Source organism: Chlorocebus sabaeus, chromosome X (assembly GCF_047675955.1).
Source record: "Chlorocebus sabaeus isolate Y175 chromosome X, mChlSab1.0.hap1, whole genome shotgun sequence".
Classification (NCBI taxonomy): domain Eukaryota; kingdom Metazoa; phylum Chordata; class Mammalia; order Primates; family Cercopithecidae; genus Chlorocebus; species Chlorocebus sabaeus.
Window position 1 is genome coordinate 104,642,019 of NC_132933.1, and position 14,816 is coordinate 104,656,834.

General features: G+C 46.5%; 1 protein-coding gene across 5 annotated transcripts; it reads right to left on the reverse strand.

The window, feature by feature from the left end:
- Positions 1-2,530: 2,530 nt before the first annotated feature.
- On the reverse strand, positions 2,531-11,077 carry LOC140710786 (putative protein SSX6). Of its 5 annotated transcripts, none has more exons than XM_073013246.1 (7): positions 10,434-11,077; positions 9,881-9,995; positions 9,114-9,209; positions 7,221-7,270; positions 5,064-5,199; positions 3,448-3,520; positions 2,531-2,677 (listed from the first exon to the last, which is right to left on the reverse strand). In XM_073013246.1, the coding sequence occupies exons 1-7, from the start codon at positions 10,500-10,502 to the stop codon at positions 2,572-2,574; spliced, it is 645 nt and encodes a 214-aa protein (XP_072869347.1). In that variant the 5' UTR covers positions 10,503-11,077; the 3' UTR covers positions 2,531-2,571. The 5 variants fall into 5 exon arrangements, with proteins under 5 accessions (XP_072869347.1, XP_072869346.1, XP_072869345.1 ...); XM_073013245.1 differs by having other exon boundaries at positions 2,531-2,672; positions 3,366-3,520; XM_073013244.1 differs by lacking the exon at positions 3,448-3,520 and adding an exon at positions 10,139-10,273 and having other exon boundaries at positions 2,531-2,672.
- Positions 11,078-14,816: the final 3,739 nt, after the last annotated feature.

The following is a 14,816-nucleotide window of genomic DNA, read 5'->3' on the forward strand; positions in this document are numbered from 1 at the left end:
TCTGAGACACAGGTAGAGGTACGTCCACACTGACCTGGGTGGCAGCCACCTCTTCCTGCAGTGCCAGGCAGGGCATGCTCACAGATCTGGGGAACCTCTGCTGCTCCTGGAGCCCCACAACCTCCTTCCTGGTACCCTCTCCCTCTGGTGGTTGTGACAGCCCACACTTGGCCTTGGGCATCCCCTGCTTCTTTGCCTGACCCTCTTCTGCCCACACTGCATATCTCTGTCTCCCACTGTCCCCACTATGACCACGACTGCCTCTCCCTCCCTGCACTCTCCCTCTCTAAGGGCTCGTTCAATTCTCCCTCCCTCCATCACACACACTTGTCCTCCTTAATGTTTCTGACGTCAGTGAGCTCCAAACTCAGCCCCTCCTGCCCCTGCCAGCTGTAGGACCTGTGACAAGACACCTACCATCTGTCTGGGACTCCGTCTCTCATCTATCATATAGGCATAATGATGATAGTGTCCTCCTTCCAAGGCTGGGGAGAACCAGGAGGCCAAGGTGATGGGTTGTGGACAGTCAAAACAGCTCTCATCCTGCCTCCACCTGGGGCTGGTGTTTCAAGTCCGTTGTGTGTGAATGCAGCCTTAATGTCTCCAATCACACACAACGATTTGTTCTAAAATAGACTCCCCTCTGCCCTTCCCTTCCCCACAACTGTTTCCCCTCTGCACTGTGCAGTGGTACCTGTGAGAAAGAACTGACGCATTCCCAAATCATCGTCCCCACCCCAGCCCCCAGGCCCTTGGTTGGTGAGACCCTTGATGGGCAGTCTCATGCTTCTGTCCAGGGGACTTTCCCACCGTTGCTCCCCTGCATGGAGACTAAGTGGACTCTTCTATTCCCTGTCCATCACAGGGTCTACAGTGCACGCATCTTCTTCATTCCTCCACATTACCCAGAGGACGATTTCATCTGTGTCTCCTCCCACATATTCCCAAATGGACCGTCCCAGACCTTGAACTTGAAATTCGTTCAGAGGGCGAAGGCCAAGATGCCCAATCACCTGCTGCAGAATCCTGCTCCAGGACTGAAGTGTACGGTCCTTATCAAAATAAAAACTGGAGGCCAGGCGCGGCGGCTCAAGCCTGTAATCCTAGTACTTTAGGAGACGAAGGTGGGAGGATCGCTTGAGCCCAGGAGTTCAAGGCTGCATTGAGCTATGATCATGCCACTGCACTCCAGCCTGGACAGAGCAAGACCCCGTCTCTAGAAACCAACCAACCAACCAACCAACTGGAAACATCCTCCTCTAGAATGGTGGTCAGGAACATCTGCCTGCCTTGTTCCCTGATGTCTCTTCAGCACCTAGAACAGCGCTCAGCAGGAGTACGCACTCATTGGTGTTTTGTTGAATAAATGACTCCTCTGATACAGCAATTCCACTTCTAAGAATCTCTCCTAAAGAAATATTCACACACGTGCACAGACCTGTGTGCACAATAATGAGAGGAGCAAACAATTGGGGAACGTTTGCAAAGGTTTATTAACTGTCAGTAACTGATACACGGGAATTGGATGAGAGGAGTACATGCTGAACAGGAAACGGAGTGAGGGGGGCTTGACCAGGACGCATGGCACTGGGGAAAAGCAGATGGGAGATGCTTATAGTGGTACTTGGTGTGACTGTGTGTGTGTGTGTGTGTGCGCGCGCGCGCACGCGCGAGTGTGTGTGGTGTGTGTGTAAATGCAGAGGAAACTGAAATTAAGCACTCAGAACTGCCCTCAGTAGTCACATCTGGGGAGAGAGGAGGGTAGCGCTGTTCTATGCAGAGAATATCTGACTATACTTATTTTTTAAGTAGATGCATGGATATACAAACCGAAATACGTGTTAAGCGTGTCTTGCTCATCAATGAAAAGGATAATATCTAACAGAATGGCACACTGTAAGACAATACAACGGAAACGCTAACATCGAACTCTTGGCACACTAAGAAAAATGACGCTCAACTTTGCACTGTTGTGAACACTCGCTTTCGCTTGCTATGCACCTGATGACAAGGGGTCCGCAGCCATGCCCATGTTCGTGAAAGGTCACCACGTTCTGCTTCTCATCATGGGCATGTGTCACATCCCTGAGGCTGAGGCAAGAAGAGAGAAGGAAAGTAAGTGGCAGTGAGTTCCCACCGTGTGACCACTCAGTCTCAACTCCTCCTGACCTTTAGACCCTTCACACTCTGATTCTGCCCTACCTCGGGACCTGCACACACCTTCCACGGTTCCTCGAAGAGAACCATCCGCTCATGCCACAGTGACTTCCTCACCTGGTTTATCCATTCCTAGGCTAGAGGAAGGTGTGGCCCACACCTCAGGGCTGACCTGGGGTTTGGGAGCCCACAGCATCCTGGGTAGGGAGGATCCCTGGATATACAGGGCAGGGAGTAGAAAGCTCCCTGCATGGAAGCATGGGAAATCTCATCATTCAGCCTCAATGCTGTACCCTAGAAAATTATGAGAAGGGAATGATTTGGGGAACAAGTGACAAGATGGGATACCGGTACCGTAACAGAATAGCACATCTGCAGGGATGTGGGGGATGAGCCGAAGGTTCACTTACGGAGTTACTCGTTGTCTTCCTCAGGGTCGCTGATCTCTTCATAAATCACCAGCTGCTTTCTCTCACGCAGTCTGTGGGTCCAGGCATGTTTCCCCCTTTTGGGTCCTATGATGGAGAAGAGTTGGAAGATGAGGGTTGGGTAGGTTGAAGAGTGTTAGGCTCTGTTTTCTCAAAATCAGGAGATGCCTCCATGCTCCCAAGTGCCCACAGGCCTTCTTTACCCAGTTTTTCACATTCTCTGGCTAGAGAGGCTGAGACCTTAGACCCACACCAATACAGGCCAAATGGCAATTAAAGTTTTAGCTTCTGGCTCCTTCCGTTGTGAGGTTTAGATTCCCAACATCTTCACTTACGGGAACGCTGACCCATACCTCCTTTCACTCTGCACGTATTTGTTAAGGGCACACAGGCATACCTTGTTTAATGGCACCTCATTTTCATAGTGCTTCGCAGATACAGCATTTTCTTTTTTTAGAAATTTTCACCAATTTTACACTTTTCCATTATTATTATATCTGTTAAGGTGATTTGTGATCAGTGAGCTTTGATGTTATCATTGCAATGATCTTTGTTGTCTTTTAGTCTTTTGAAATAATTTTTGTTCTTTATTTTTTGGGTACACAGTAGGTGTATATACTTACGCGGTACGTGAGATGTTTTGATATGTGCATGCAATGCGTAATAATCACATGATGGAAAATAGGGTATCCATCCCCTCAACCATTTATTCCTGTGTTACAAACAATCCAATTACACTCTTTTAGTTATTTTTAAACGTACGATTAAGTTATTATTGACTATAGTCATCCTGTTGTGTGTAAATGCTTTGGGGGTACTAGGAACTGCGCCCACAGATGACGACGAACGTAACCGATCAATGTTGTGTGTGGTCTGACTGCTCCACGGATGAGCTCTTCCCTGCCTCTCTTCCTTTTCTTGGGCCTCCCTATTTCCTGAGACACAGCAATACTGAAATTAGGACAGTGAACAACCCTACAATGGCCGCTAAGTGTTCAAATGAAAGGAAGAGTCGCATGTCTCTCACTTTAAATCAGAAGCTAGAAATGGCTAAGCTGAGTGAGGAAGGCATGCTGAAAGCCAAGACAGGCTGAAAACTCTGCCTCTTGCGCCAAACAGCCAAGCCGTGAATGCAAAGGAAAAGTTCTTGAAGGAAATAATAGTATACACTGCAAAGGAAAAGTTCTTGAAGAAAATAATACTACTAATACTCCAGTGAACACAAGAATAAGAAAGCAAAACTGCGTTACTGCTGAAATAGAGAAAGTTTGAGTGGTCGGGATAGAAGATGAAACCAGCCACAACACTCCGTTAAGCCAGAGTCTAATTCAGAGCAAGACCCAAACTCTCTTCCAGTCCATGAAAGCTGAGAGAGGTGAAGAAGCTACAGAGGAAACGTGTGAAACTAGCAGAGGTTGGTTTGTGAGGTTTAAGGAAAGAAGCCGTCTCCATAACATAAAAGTGCAAGGTGTAGCAGCAAACCCTGATGGAGAAGCTGCAGCAAGTTACCCAGAAGATCTAGCTAAGATCACTGTTGAAGGTGGCTACACTAAACAACAGATTTTCAATATAGATAAAATGCCTTCTATTGGAAGGTGACGCCATCTAAAACTTTCATAGCTAGAGAGGATTGACTCCAACTTTGAAAGAAGTTCTACTGTGGGTAAAATGCTATCCAATAGCATCACATACTACAGAGATGTGCTTCATGAAAGGGAGAGCTAATCGATGTGGCAAATTTCATTGTCGTCTTCTTTTAAGAAACTGCCACAGCCACTCCACCCTTCAGCAACCACCACCTTGATCAGCCAGCAGCCATCAACACCGAGGCAAGACCCTCCACCAGCAAAAAGAGTGTGACTCACTGAAGGCTCAGAAGATTGTTAGCATCTTTAACAATGAATTATTTTAAAATTAAGGTATGTACATTTTTAGACATAACGCTATTGCACACTTAGTAGACTACACTGTTGTGTAAACATAATGTTTTTATGCGCTGCCAAACAAACAAAAAACAACGTGTGTGACTCACTTTATCGTAGTGGTCTGGAACCGAACCTGCAATATCTCTGAAGTACACCTGTGTTGGGTATCAGGCATTGAGCTGAGTAAGCTATGATCCCAGGTCATCACAGGCAGAATTGCTTGAGCACCTTTCATGTCATCAGGCTTTCTATATTTAATTTAATACCTCCAAACAATCTATTAACTATGATTCTTTATTTCCATCTTATGGACTAGGAATCTGGAGCTGAGAAAATTTGGAAGACTTGCCCCAAGTCACGTGGTTTTTTATACGGACGTCAACTCCAGTCTGTGTCTCTGGAAGTCATGTCTAACATCTCATCTGGAGCTGGGCAAGCTCATCAGCCCAGCCTGGACCCAGGCTTGTCTGGGATCCATGCCACACACCCAGTCCCCACACCTGAACATAGCCAGGGAAGCCAGAGGGGTTATTCCTGGATTGTTTCCTCTTACCAGATGTCTTGTTAATCTTCTCAGAGGTACTTGGTTTTCCCGGGGGGCACGGCTGTTTCCCATCGTTCTGTGGGCCAGATGCTTCTGGCACTCCCTTCGAATCGTTGCCTTCCTCTGCTGGCTTCTTGAGCATGATCTTTGTAATGTGAAGGTCACAGATAAACAGTATCAGTCACATTTCTATAGTGCTTTAGAGCTTACAAAGCGTCTTCACACGCATTACCTTAATCAATGTTCTCAACAACGCTGGGAGAGTTACACTTACCTAAATAAGGAGAAACCTGGGAGGTTAGAAGGGAAAGGAATGGCCTAAATGAATGGGGTGGAATTCCAGGGCTAGAATGCTTATCTTTACACTCTTTCAAGACTGACATTTGTGCAAACAGCAGAAATCTCCATGTAATTGAGAGTGTGGTGTACAGAAGTTTTGTAGAATAGCATTCTAAGACTTCACGAGGTCTACAAAAGGAAGAGCTTCTATAAAATACAAGGGATCCCAATATAAGCTTGTAGACTGCTGCTGGGAGAGTAAATGTAAAGACATAGAGAGGGGACAAAACGCTGCTGGGAAAGATGATGTGGGGCAATGAATACTGGGAAGAGAGAGGGAAAGAAATGGTTTGCTGAAATTAACCCAGACATCAAAGAAAGCAGTACCAGATATGGCATACCACCCTACCGAGGCACCAACATTGAATGTGGAATTCAGTGAGGTGGTACCCATACCAATTCTGCTTGCATTGGGATGTGTCACTGACCAACAATATTAAGCTACTCTTTTATTTTTGTGTTTTTGTTTTGTTTTGATTTTGTTTTTGTTCTGGTTTTTGAAACGGAGACTTGCTCCGTCGCCTGGCTAGAGTGCAGTGGTGTGATTTCTGCTCACTGCAATCTCCCCCTCCCCCGGTTCAAGTGATTCCCCTGCCTCAGCCTCCCGAGTAGCTGGGACTATAGGCAGGCACTACCACGCCCCACTAAGTTTTGTGTTTTTAGTAGAGATAAGGTTTCACCATGTCGGCCAGGATGGTCTCGATTTCTTGACCTTGTGATCTGCCTGCCTCGGCCTCCCAAAGTAAGGCTCACGACTGGCATTACAGTCGTGAGCCACCGCGCCCGGCCCTTAAGGTACTTTTTACGCAGCTTCCTCGCTTATGAAATAGTGAACAATACATGTAAAATAGGCTAAGGGAAAGTCCTCTCTGAGCTTGTAAACACTGTTTAAATGTAGTAATAACAACAATATCTTTCTGGATCCTTCTTTGAATTCGGTCTCCACACTGGCAACCCAACTCCCAGATCCCTTTACCCTCTAAACCAGAGTTGAATCTGCGCTTGTGGGGTCACTCATTCAGGGGCCTCCGAGGGATCCCCTGGACTGGGACTGGGGCTTCCCAGATGCCCCAGGTGCAGACAAGGCCCTCAAGGAGCTCACAGTAGGGAGGGGTCAACAGTCAAAGCGATTCCTAAGCCATGCAAGCGACCCCGGTAACAGAGCAGAGGCCAGCTGGTCCTTCCTGTTGCGAGAGTGGGTGTCTCAACAGAAGCTCTAGCAGGCCCTATGGGGTAAAGCCCTAGTGAGCAACATCTGAACTTCATAAACAAATGCAAACGTGAATGAGCTTTAAATGGCTTGGAGTTCTAGATTAGACTACCCCTGCCACTGCGCCTCAGGAAAATTCTTTAACATCTCTGTACCGGATAGCCTCATTTTATTATTATGCTGCTGATAACCATGATCTAAAACGTGGACTGTGATTCTTATTTCCATTGCATGGACCAGGAATCTGGAGCTCAGAGAACTTAGAAGATTTGCACCAAGTCACATGGCTTTTATATGGATGACAACTGAAGTGTGTGACTCATTATTATTTGGAGATAATAACAGAAACAACGTCATAGAGGTCTTCTTATGGATTAAATTAATTCATCCATGTGAACTGCTTAAAGTAGTATCTGGCATCACTATGAAAACAAAAGAAGTATTAAGGATGACAGCTCTTAGTATTATCAAGCCGTCGATGCTAACATCAGGTGTTGTGATAGACATGGGGAGAAGGAGGCAATGAGGGCATTTTTGATATTCCCCCACTCTTACCTGTATTCACATGCGTGGAGAGACAAAGGTTCTCTGGTCCTTTAGATTTGAGAGATACTCACCTTTGGGAAGATTCTCTGGAACCTGCCGAAAGTCGTCTGAGGACGTTCACCTGAAAGAGAAGACATCAGAATTTTAATTTGTTGGGAAAGATTTCCAAACTCTAGAGAGACTTCTGTTGCATCAGGGCATTCTGCAGCAGAGGGTTATGAGTCCACTCATTGTTGAGGAGTTATTTGAGATTTGCTTCTGAATTACGTTTAGTAATGGTTGGTTCACTTATCTGTGGCATCAGTTCAGAATTTTCCATCTCATAGTTTATCAAATGGGGGTTAAACCCCATCACAGTCTCATCTTATTCCATTACATATCTTTTACTTTCTCCCAGATAATTAAATTGATTTGTTGGGAAACTGAACTGTATCCACTCAAGATGTGCAACAACTAAAAATCACTGTACACTTCAAATGGGTGAAGTGTACATACCATAAGTACGTCAATTAAGCTGTTAAATGTGTGATGAACCGTGGATGATTTAGTCCAGTGGCTCTGAAATATTTTCAGTATAAAGACACTCCTTTAAAGTCAAAAGCTTGGCAGATACTCAAGCACTGGATTTTCAGATCTCTTGTAGTGATTGTGGGAGATTGTAGAATCTGGCCTGTTTGTTGGGAAGTAATAGGTCTATTGGAGACAGTTTGGACATTCTGACCTTGTCTTATGATTGTATTGTCAGAGCAGAAGAGCAAGTAAACACATGTGTCCCCTTTATATTCCTGAAATGCACAAAGCTCTCTACGCAAGAACCTGTCTTTTTTTTTCACACACTGTTATCTCCGCTCACTGACAAGTGGGAAAGCTCTCTGTGTTGGATGAGGGATCACTCTTTCAAACTCACTTCCAAGCTCACCACGGAGAATTGGGGTTGTTTGGGAATGAGAAGACTATTTGGTTTTAATAAAATACAGAGAAACAGCGATCTTTATTATGTCATGTGTTCATCACCCTCTCTCTTAAGATATTTATCCAGTATCGATATGCTGTTAAAACTCTGGAAGTTTTTGGCGGATCTACACTTTTAACATTTTCTTTTTGTTTTTCACTTTTAACATTTTCTTAACTGTCCTTTGATTCATTAACAGTGTTTAGCAAGAACAACAAGTCCTTTAAAAAAGAAATATTTCAAACACACAGAAAAGTATGGGGAATAATATTGAGTTCAGTCGCATCTCAACATTACCCCATGACTATGTTAGGCCTGATTTATTTATTCAGAATATTAGAAACACTATAAACGGGCTGGGTGCAGTAGCTCACACCTGTGATCCCAGCACTTTGGGAGGCTGAGGCGGGTGGATCACCTGAGGTCAGGAGTTTGAGAGCAGCCTGGCCAACATGGTGAAACCCTGTCTCTACTAAAAATACAAAAATTAGGTGGGCATGGTGGCGGGCGCCTGTAATCCCATCTACTCAGGAGGCTGAGGCAGGAGAATCGCTTGAACCCAGGAGGCAGAGGTTGTAGTGGGCTGAGACTGCGCCGCTGCACTCCAGCCTGGGCAACAAGAGCAAATCTCCAGTTCAAAACAAAAACAAAAACAAAACAAAACACACTATCAACAAGTCACGGCTGAAGCTGTCTGTGCAGCACTCACCAATCCCTGCCCCCCTCCTTCTCCATTTACAGCCAGTCTCCTCAAATTTGATGGCTTTTTATTCGCATTCATGTTTTCATGCATTTACCATTTACTTATTATCCATAAAAATACATATTCTTGTTTTGCATGTTTTAGAATTTTATGAATGGCCTCTGTAGTCAACTTTCTGTATGCAATTTTGTTTTCACTCAGCCCTGCTGTGTATGAGGGAACAAATGCCTGAGGATCTTTCCCAGGTAGCTGAGCTGAAGAGCAACTGGGCTTGAGGAGACCCTTTCTAGCCCCTTCCCATCTACTCACCCTGATTCCCGCAGTTACGGTCATTATCAGAATCATTCCCCTGGAAGTCTGTGGCCTGTTTATTACGCATGAAAGGTGGGAGGGTGACATTGAAACCTAGAAAGAAGCAAAATGTTTATTCCTTAAGGGACAAACTTAGACCCGGCACGGTGGCTCATGTCTGTCGTACCAGCGCTTTGGGAGGCTGAGGCGGGAGGATTGCTTGAGGCCAGGAGTTCAAGAAGAGCCTGGGTAACATAGAGAGACTCCCATATCTACAAAATATAAAATAAAATTAGTTGGGCATGGCGGCATGTGCCTGTAGCCTCAGCTACTCCATAAGCTGGGCAGGATGAATGCTTGAGCCCAGGAGTTCGAGGCTGCATTGAGCTATGATTGCACTATTGCACTCTAGCCTAGGTGACTGATTCAAAGAGAGAGAGAGAGAGAGAGAGAGAGAGAGAGAGAGAGAGAGAGAAAAGCCGAAAGGAGCGAAAGGAGGAAGGTAGGGTGGGAGATGTGCTGTGATGCCACAGAGACAGTTGGGCTCATCAGACGCCTATGGGAGAGAAACGTGCAGGATCTAGGTACGAGCTCCACTGTGGCCAGCCCCTGCCCTCAGCCCTGACAGGATACGGAAGAGCAGAACACCCAGAAGCTGCCTTGTGATTTTTTCCCTGCACAAAAGGAAAATGTGGGGTACTTTCTGCAGCCTAAGAAGTAGCCTAGGCAGGAAAAGGGATGCTCATGTGTCCCCAGACTTGTCTGTTCCTAGAACTTTCTGTTACCTAGTTTAGTCATGGCCTCATACTTTCTCTTCACATGCACACAGCTGATTTTCTCCGAGTATTTCATCTTTTCCCACTCTTTCTTAGAGAAGTATTTGGCAATATCACCAAAGGCCTAGGAAAAAAGAAAGAAAGAAATTCTGGCAGTGACTCAGCTAGGCATGTCTGCCATTCAACTGGAGCCGCTTCCTGTGTGGTGGATCTGGGAAGTGGGGATGATAATCCGTCCTGGTTGATGCCATGGCTAACTGAGACAACATGGGAACCTTCCCCAGCTTCTCCCCTGCCGCACAGTAGGGCTTTAATACTGCTAGCTGGCTCTCTTCCCACCTTGCAGAATGGAGTGAGAGTCACCAAATGTAGTGCACGGCCACAGACTTGTCTCCAGGGATGCTAGGTGATGACAGAGCAAGGGTGGGAGGCTCCCAAGGGTCCAGATCTCCCCCGAGACCCTGCTCCTTGTCCCAAGTACCTCTGTCCTCCCCTCCTCAGAAACCTGGTCACCCTACTCTGTCCCCTGGACCACTGCTCTGTCCCCTCCAGGTCACCTCACCTTGCTTCTCCTCTCTGATGTTTTAGCATCATCCCTGGGTCTCTTTGCAAAGGCGTCGTCTCGATTCATGGCACCGGGAGCAGTCTGACCTGCAAGAGAAACAGCCTGAGTCTTTCCAGTCCTGTGGAGGGAGAAATCAGTGAAGGCCGGCCACACTCAGTCACCTGGAATCAGGTGTTGCATTTCTGCATCTGGGGCTTATCTGTCCGTGAGTAAAGACATGGGGAGAAGTCAGATGAAAATAGGGAGCCAGGGGTCTCTGGGAGAAGTATTGATTGGGGATGACAGGTTCTATGGGCATAGCAGCCTTGAGTCTTTGGGACGGGATTGGCTAATGTTGTTAGTAGTTTCCCTGGGGCCAGGCTTACCCTGAAAGATGTACAGACCCTTGTCGGGGAGGCAGGGACGTGACTGTGTGATTGTATCCAGTGGGGGCGTTCTGACACCCCCAGTCAATAAATAAAGGGAGGGAAGTGAGTCCCAGAGGTAACATGGTCTCTCTGGTGATGGATCTGATCAGGCAGAGGGATGGGGGGTTCTGTTCTGTTGAAGAGAAATGAGCATCGCTAATATGAAAGGATTTAGAGGCTATTACTGGGTTATTGGTAAATTATTAGAAGGAAGAGAGCTAGAATCTCAGAGACTACAAGAGCCCTCCATCACTTAGAGAGAATGGGGGGCATTTCAATTTGCAGCAATCGGCCAGGCTCGGTGGCTCATGCCTGTAATCCCAGCATTTTGGGAGGCCGAGGTGTGCAGATCACTTGAGCCCAGGAGGTCAAGACCAGCCTGGGAAACACAGCAAAACCCCCATCTCTACAAAAACAAACAAACAAACAAAAAAGAAAAACACACAGAAAATTAGCTGGGGGTGGTGGCGCAGGCCTGTAACATCTCAGCCCTTTGGCAGGCCAAGGGGGGCGGATGGCTTGAGTCCACGAGGTCGATACCAGCCTAGCCAACCTAGCGAAACTCTCTACTAAAAAAAAAAAAAAAAAAAAAAATTACATAAAAAATATTAGTGGGGGCAGGGTGGTGCATGCCTGTAGTCCCAAGGCTGAGGCAAGAGGCTCTCTGGAGCCCAGGAGGTCGAGGCCAGCCTGGCCAACATAGCAAAACCCCATTTCTACCAACAACAATAACAACAAAATAATAGCATGGGTGAGGTGGCTCCTGCCTGTAGTTCCAAGGCCGAGGTGGGAGGATCGCTTGAGCCCAGGAGGTCAAGACCAGCCCGGCCAATGTAGTGAAGCCCCGTCTCTACTAAAAACAACAACAACAACAACAAACCAGCAGGGGCAGAATGGCACACACCTGTAGTCCTGAGGCCAAAGTGGGAGGATCGCTTGAGCCCAGGATGTTGAGGCCAGCCTGGCCAACATAGTGAAACCCGGTTTCTACTAAAAAAAAAAAAAAAAAAAAAAGCGTGGGTGGGCAGGCTGGTGCCCTTCTGTAGTCCCGCGGCCGAGGCAGAAGGATTGCTTAAGCCCAGGCGGTCTAGGCCAGCCTGGCCAACACAGCAAAACCGTCTGAACTAAAAAATGAAAAACAAAAAAATATTAGTGGGGGCGAGGTGGTGCGTGCCTGTAGTCCCAAGGCCGAGGCGGGAGGATTACTTGAGCCCAGGCAGTCGAGGCCAGCCTGGCCGACATAACGAATCCCCGTCTCTATTAAAATACAAAAATGAAAAAATATTTCTAGGGGTGGGATGGCACAGGCCTGCAGGCGCGAGGCCGAGGCGGGAGGCTCCTCCATGATGATCGTCCTGAAAGGCATTAGTTGTCTTTCAGTCCTCAAGATTTTCGGAAGCCCAAGCACTTGAGGCCCCTGCGGAGGCTTCCTCCTTTTCTATCTGCCCCCATTGGCCCATCTGGGGTGTCCCTTCAAGAGAACCTACCTCAGAGACAAAGCAGTGGTGGCGAGGTCGGCAGCAGTTGGCGACAAAGTGTGGCTGGAGGAGGAGAAAATATTCTGTGATGTCACTGCCCCAGGATGATGGACCAATCAGGGCAGTCAGTGAACTCCGTCTGGCCAATTAGAAGTCAGAACAGTAGGCGGGACAAGCCAAGCTGATGTGGGGTCTCTCAGCTCAGGCTCCAGGGACAGAACCTTCTCAAAGCGAGGGCAGAGACTCTGATTTTCCTGCCTAAAGCATCCCCTGGGATTGGCTACTCCAAGTTCAGAGTACGCATGCTCTGATTTTCTCTTTAGATTCTTTCAAAATCAGAGTACTCATGGGCTGCTTTTATCTTGCCATTTTTCCTATCTCCCCCACCATTCCCCGCGGTGCATTTGTTATCCAGTATTAATAAGCAGTGTATACGAAGCAGGTCGCCATCTCAAATCCTTCCTGTCAGTTTCTAACTTTTTCATGTATGGGATTTTTCCTAGGAACTCTGTAGTAACGTAAGAAACTTGGGCCGGGCGCAGTGGCTCACCCTTGTAATCCCAGCACTTTGGGAGGCCACAGCTGGTGGATCGCTTGAACCCGGGAGGCAGAGGTTGCAGTGAGCCACGATCACGCAGTGCACCGCAGCCTGGGCAACAGAGAGATACCCTGTCTTTTATCTCTACAATAAAAATAAATAAATAAAATTAGCGAGGTAGTGTGCCTGTAGTCCCAGTTACTCAGGAGGCTGAGGTAGGAGGATTGCTTGAGCCCAGGAGTACGAGGTTGCAGTGAGCCATGATCCGGCCACTGTTGCCTACCTGGGCCACAGAGCAAGATCTTGTCTAAACAAAAAGAAGACAGAGAGAGAGGGAGAGGGAAAGAAACATTTCCATGAGCCAGTCCCAGTGGCTCACGCCTGTAAACCCAAAACTTTAAGGGGCTGAGGCAGGAGATAGTAGGATCACTTGAGGCCAGGAGTTCCAGAACAATCTGGGCTACATAGTGAGACCCCCACCTCTATAAAAAAAAGTTTTTAAAAATAAATTTAAACTAAAAAACACTTCTGTATTTTTTTTTCTAGAAGACCAAAGAACCAGAAATATGTTTTACCTATTGATATTAATAATATTTGCAATAATAGTAGTAAAAAGAGTATGTAATTAGGGCCCACTGTGTTCTTCAGGGAGCTCATAAGTCAATTTCTCTAAGAAGTTTCCCCTACCCCCATCCCTGGTACCTCCAACACGTCCCCGTTCCTCTCTGGGCTTTCCATCTACAGCCCTGATCTCTCTAAGATCCTCCCAAAATGACAGTGAGCTCTATTAAGGCAGGGACAGGGCAATGGCCCTTGAGCCCAGCACAAAGCCCTTTATGTGCATCTTCCCATTAATTTTCACAACTTTCTCTTAAGTTAAATACTATTATCATCCCCAGTGTGCAGATGTTGAGACTGAGGCTCAGAGAATAAAGCAGTCTGCTCGAGGTCACATAGTCAGTGGGTGACAGAGCTGGGATTCACCCCCAAGGTGAATGGAGTCCAAAGTCTGTGCTTTGGATGTATGTATTTTTAATGTATACATTAAAATGTATACAATTTTAAATGTATGTATTTATTTTTAATTAAAGCAATTTTTTTAAGAGATGGGATCTTGCCGTGTTGTCCCCGCTGATCTGGAAGTAACTCCTAGCCTCAAGCAATTCTCCTGCCTTGGCTTCCCAAAACACTGGGATTATAAGGGTGAACCACCCCACGCCCAGCCTCAAAGTCTGTGCTTTTAATTACTCTTCTATATTGCCTCGACTGTTTGTTGAATGAATGAATGTACCTTACAACTGCAAAGGTTCTTTAACATAATTTACATCACTCCTTACAACCACCCCAAATTCCCTCTGGCTGCTGTAACAAATTACCACAAACTTTGTAGCATAAACAACATAAATTTATTCTCTCACAAGTCTGGAGGCCAGAAATCTGAAATCAGTTTCACTGAGTTGAAATCAAGTTGTCAGCAGGGCTGTACTCTTCTAGAGGCTCTAGGAGAGAATCTGTTCCTTGCCTCTTCCAGCTTCCGGTGATTGCCAGCATTTCTTGGCTTGTGGCTTGATATGGTTTGGCTCTGTGTCCCCACCCAAATCTCATCTCGAATTGCAATCCCCACGGATTAAAAATCCCCATGGGAGCGGTTTTCCCCATGCTGTTCTTGTGACAGTGAGTTCTCAGGAGATCTGATGGTTTTATAAGCATCTGGCATTTCCCCTGCTTGCACTTCTGTCTCCTGCCACCATGTGAAGAAAGTCTTTGCTTCCTCTTCACCTTTGGCCGTGATTGTTTCCTGAGGCCAAAGAAAGAAAGAAAAATTTCAATGAGGCCATGCAGAACTGTGAGTCAACTAAATCTCTTTCCTTTATAAATTGGCCAGTCTCGGGCAGTTCTTTATAGCAGTGTGAGAACAGACTAATACATGGCTGCATCACTCTAATCTCTATGTCCA